The 5256-nt window shown below is 42.3% G+C and overlaps 1 protein-coding gene across 1 annotated transcript; it reads left to right on the forward strand.

Moving 5' to 3' along the window:
* Positions 1-342: 342 nt before the first annotated feature.
* On the forward strand, positions 343-1447 carry LOC101762590 (dehydrodolichyl diphosphate synthase 2). The gene is made up of 3 exons (XM_004987345.2): positions 343-612; positions 691-758; positions 833-1447. The coding sequence occupies exons 1-3, from the start codon at positions 367-369 to the stop codon at positions 1293-1295; spliced, it is 777 nt and encodes a 258-aa protein (XP_004987402.1). The 5' UTR covers positions 343-366; the 3' UTR covers positions 1296-1447.
* Positions 1448-5256: the final 3809 nt, after the last annotated feature.

Consider the following 5256-nt stretch of genomic DNA (forward strand, 5'->3'; position numbering starts at 1 on the left):
TATTCTCAATATTTACTGCCAAAGAAGGTGCAGCACTCTGATCTAGAATGAAAACAAAGAGAATGGACCTTACGGCTATATAAGGGTGCGTTTGGTTGCATGCACCACATGATGCATGCATGGATGATCCTGGATAGGGTGGTTCAACCAATTTGCTTGTATCATATGGTTAACTCTAATTAGTAGAATAATGTATTAAGTGGGATGGTCTCATTCTGGATGAGTTGGCCCAATTCACCCAACCAAACAAAAGGATATTATTATTTTGAATCATTTCATACATGAATCAAATGATACAACTAACCAAACACACCCTAAGTATATATTCATTGGTCCATCCATCCCCTTCATCCCGCGGTCGCTGCCATGGCTGAGAACGATCTGCCCAAGAAGCTTGTCCAGAGCGGGCTGCGCCCGGAGTTGATGCCGCAGCATGTGGCCTTTGTGATGGACGGGAACAGGCGGTGGGCGCTGGCGCGGGGCCTGACGACGTTGGAGGGCTACGAGGCCGGTACAGACACGCTGAAGAAGATAGTGGAGCTCTCAACCGCCTGGGGCATCCGCGTGATCACGGTGTTCGCCTTCTCGCAAGACAACTTCAGACGCCCCCAGGCAAGTGGCTGATCTCTATCGCCGGCTAGCTTCTTAATAATCGGCCAGATCTTGCGCTTACACGGCTCTTGCCTGCAGGAGGACGTCAACTACACGCTGGAGTCGATCGAGCGGGGCATCCGTGATACCATGGACGTGTACGCGAGGTGAGCACTCACACACCACATAATTACTTAACTTGGTACCAACACTTCAACTGATCTTAGTTTGTTGTGTACAGGAAAGGATTTCGGGTGCATGTCGCCGGTGATCGCTCAAGAATGCCAACTTCTCTGCAGGACGTTGCTCGTGAAGCTGAGGAGATGACCAGGAACAACTCGCAGTACCATTGCATAATCGCTGTCTGCTACAGCGGGCGGTGGGACATCGTGCAAGCGTGCCGGGAGCTCGCCACCAAGGTGCAGGACAACATGCTCCGGCCGGAGGACATCGACGAGGAGATGCTCGCCGGCCACCTCTCCACGAACGCTCTGGGAGAGTTCGGTTGCCCCGACCTTGTCATCAGGACAAGCGGCGAGCTGAGGCTCAGCAACTTCTTGCTGTGGCAGTCGGCCTACGCCGAGCTCTACTTCAGCAACACCTTGTGGCCTGATTTTGGGGAGGATGACTACCTCCAGGCGTTGAAGGACTTCCAGAGCAGAGAACGCCGGTTTGGCCAAAGAAAATCATCCCAACAGGAGTAGAGGTGTGGTATGCTTAAACGATCTGAAATGTAAGCGAGATCTTCTCAATGCTAGCAAGTTGCTTCCGAATAAAAAGAGGATGTGTGGTTGTTGACGGAATACTGAAAGGTTGTTCAAGAAAAAGGGATCTAGTAACAGTTAGTCCTGTTTAAGTTGGAGTGTTTCCTTAGTCGTTGTCTGCGTCTAGATAGTCCTGTTTAAGTTGTTGCAGTTCACCACAACAGCCTTGTTGTGTTGCCAACGGGGCCATCGGTTGGGTTGGGGCCCCGGCGGTGATTTTTGGGCCCTGGCCCGCGTGTGTGGCGACAAGAGTGCCAGAAAAAATGTGACGAGCAAGATGGGCCATGGTCGTGATATATGTCGTCGTCACATACTGCAACTGCGTAGTAATATAATCTCCGTCCGCATTACATTTTTTCAAGAGGGTGAGCGTCAAATAACTAGGGACGTGACAAATCGAAGACATAATACCATAGTAGTAATACTTTATTACCATGCCATCGCATTCCAACGACTTTATCACATTACACACCATGCGTTGCACCCGCGGGGGAAAGCGCCTTCAGTACCGGATCCTAACCTCCCTTCAATACCAGTTGTGCAAACGGTATTACTACTTAGTTACTAAAGGGAGGGCTTTAGTACCGAGTCAAACAACTGGTACCAAAGGTCTTTTTTCTTTTCTATTTTTTCTCATTTTCTTTTCTATTTCTTTATTCTATATTAGTATTTTGTATTTATTTCTTTTACGTATACTAATTCTAATACACTCATATATATATAAAGTTGTATTTATCTATAATATTACATTTGATATAATATTATATATATAGACATCTTCTGCATTCACATTTATGAATAATATTACATTGCATCAACACTTGAAGTTCAACATTTGGATCAACTATTCTGAACCCGAGTCCTAACGGTGACGCAGATTTGATCTATTATTATGGAACTTCCCCGCAGGATTTACTACCTTATCCAGAAGAAATCCACTGAGTTGTTATTGAATTCCCCTAATTTTTTCTATCTCGAGGAGTGCTTCCTTCATGTCTCTCATTTGTGTCATTGACAAAGGTTATTATATAGTAGATCAATAGATCTGCACAATTAGAACTAATTTATTGTTAACAAATTTATATTCTTACTCTGAATTCATTGTCGGTTATACGCTTGGGACCTACAAAGCTATTGATGAACTCACATACGTAGTATCCGTATAAATTATTCCCCGGATTCTGTCTCAAGCACTATATATATATGGCAAAAGAAGTTATGAAATATTTGTTATGTTCAAGAAAGTATCGAGATGTGGAAATTCAACACATACCGGGAATTCAGGCTTGAAATCAAGTTCCTCCTTGAATTCACTTGCGTGATGTCGATGGAAGCGAGCCCATGCTTTGTTAAGAATGTTTATGAGGTTTTTGTATTGATCTCTTAATTTACTCAAAGAGTCCATGATATAGACCGAGCTTCGATCAACCGTGATAATAAGGAGTATCCAGTGGAAGTTGTACATATATGCATAGCCAAAGCTAGTTAGTCTTATATTTAACTGCTAGTTCGAAAAAGAAAAGAGATGGGAAACATGCTCACTTGAAGTTGTACGGTAGAAGTATGTACTTCTTGTAATGTTGGTTGTCTAGGAACTTATATATATTCTTCAAGGTCCGATTTGATCTATCTCTTATAGTTGACTCGTTTATAATATCCGGGTTCATGAAGCTGATGTCATAGTATCCTTTCCTCTAGCAAGTTTGAATCTCTTTCCTGCATAATATAAAATCGAATAGGAGTTAAGATATCGCACAATGACTAGAGCAGGGATTTTGAAGTTAGAGCAAATTAAAGACTTACAGAACCTAGGAATTGATGAGTGACTTGTCAAGTGCGTCTTGATTGTAAAAGAAATATAGTTCCTCCAGCGGTACATTTATAATGTCTTCCCTACGGAAATAATGTTGATCTCCAATCCGAACTTCAAGCATGAGTAAACCATTGGCTAAAGCCTCCATGTACCATTGGGCAATTTGTACATCTTCGTTGGAAGACGGTCCACCAAGTGCGGCCACACAAGCTGTTTCCCTAACTCAAATTTTCATTTAGCAGCCCCAGGGTGCTTTGGGACGTGATCCTTCCCTCGAAGTTGAGCTGGGGTGAGATTTGTATCTTTGGCAAATAGAAGCAGATTCTTATCAAACTCCGAAAGTACCTAGAGCGGGGTAGTCGATTGGTTGGATTGGATTCCGAGCCATGGAATACTTGACCCACTTTTCTTCTTCGTCTAAAAAGCCTTTGTTATTGAGCGGTCGTAATCAGATAGCGGTGGTTTCTCTACCTTTTTCTCCATGCTTCTAATGAAAGCTCGAAATTTAACCTTATCAAGTGGTGGATCTTTCTTCACGGGATGCTTTGGCGCGAAGTGAGCTTTAACCTCAGCATCCACTACTGCGGTGGAGCATAATGACCACCAAAAGAAGGTTCTTGACCCGCCGCAACAGCATCTTTATGACATCTTTGCAAATAACAAAGCATTGCTATCTCCCACGTGCTCATTTTCTTCGGCTTATCATGAGGGCCAATTATGGTTTTCCTCTCGCTGCGAGAGGAATGACGATCGCCCCCACCATCGTCACTATGTCCAACAACAGTAGCCATCTCTATGTACCACAATTTATTTAGCTCATATTTGCAAATGACTAAACTATGAACAAATTATATTTTTCCCCATAATTTATTTAGCTCAAATGTAACATCTAAATATAAATAAAAAGTTTCTCCATTGTAGCTTATTCTAAAAATGGCTAATTGCACACCTCTATTTCATCTTATTATCTTATTTCATCTTATTATCTCTATGTACCATAATTTATCTCGCTCATATTTGGAAATGACTAAATATGAAAAAATTATATTTTTCTCCATAATTTGTTTAGCTCATGTTTGTAAAGGACTAAACTATGAAATTATTCCTCTAACCTCATATCAATTTCTTTGACTAATATGAAACATAGCATAAAAAAATTGTTGCTTATTCTAAAAATCACAAATGTGAGCTCTAAACAACATATGCATATAAATAAAAAATTTCTCCATTGTACCTTATTCTAAAAATCACAAAATACTCTAGCTCTAAAGCATAAAACTTAGTATACTAACTATGTATCAAGGGAGGAGAAGTTTCTAACCTTTAGAACACTTGAATGAGTGAAATCCACACGAAATGATCAAAAATCTGGCAGCACCTCCCCTATTTCGCCATGAATGGATGAAGCCCGAGCTGGAGGAAATGGCTCGGGAAGGAGGAAAAAGACGCCTAATTTATAGGAGGGAGGTTAGTACTGGTTGGGAGCTACAATCAGTACTAAAGGTCACCCATTAGTAACGGGTGGAGCCTCCACCCTATACTAAAGGTTGGAGCTTGCAACCGATACTAAAAGAGATCACGGGGGGCTCCTGAGGAACTAGCTGTTAGACCCGTTACTAATGCTCACATTAGTACCAGATCAAAAACCAACCAGTACTAGGGCTAGAACCAATGCTCAGTTTTCCAGTAGTGCTATGAAGACGACACAAACATTACACACGATTACAACACTGACGACACACATACATAGTACTATTATCCATTACCATATAGTAGCTCCAATCAAGGAACGAACATGCATAAACTCACGACGGTAGAACAGATAGGGGGAGTTAACAACCTAGCAAACTTAATTCAAACCAAAGACGACCACACTGGAGCGAGCAAGGCAAAGTAAGGAGCAAGCCAACACAGCCGACCTCTCCTGGTATCTTAACCCCAAGGAATGCAGTTAATAAAATGGTCCCATCGAATCCACGATGGACTTGATGTCTGCAGCAACAGTCTTTGCATCACAGGAAATACCAGACAGCCCTTTCATTGCCAGCCCAACACAGTAGAGGCTATTTCACCTTCCAATGATTGGGG

The sequence above is a fragment of the Setaria italica genome, unplaced genomic scaffold (assembly GCF_000263155.2).
Source record: "Setaria italica strain Yugu1 unplaced genomic scaffold, Setaria_italica_v2.0 scaffold_209, whole genome shotgun sequence".
In the NCBI taxonomy this organism is placed as follows: domain Eukaryota; kingdom Viridiplantae; phylum Streptophyta; class Magnoliopsida; order Poales; family Poaceae; genus Setaria; species Setaria italica.

Coding starts and splice junctions, on each gene's coding strand:
- LOC101762590 (XM_004987345.2), top strand. CDS start 367: ATGGCTGAGAACGATCTGCCCAAGAAGCTTGTCCAGAGCGGGCTGCGC. Junction 613..690: donor ACAACTTCAGACGCCCCCAG/GCAAGTGGCTGA, acceptor TCTTGCCTGCAG/GAGGACGTCAACTACACGCT. Junction 759..832: donor ACCATGGACGTGTACGCGAG/GTGAGCACTCAC, acceptor TGTTGTGTACAG/GAAAGGATTTCGGGTGCATG.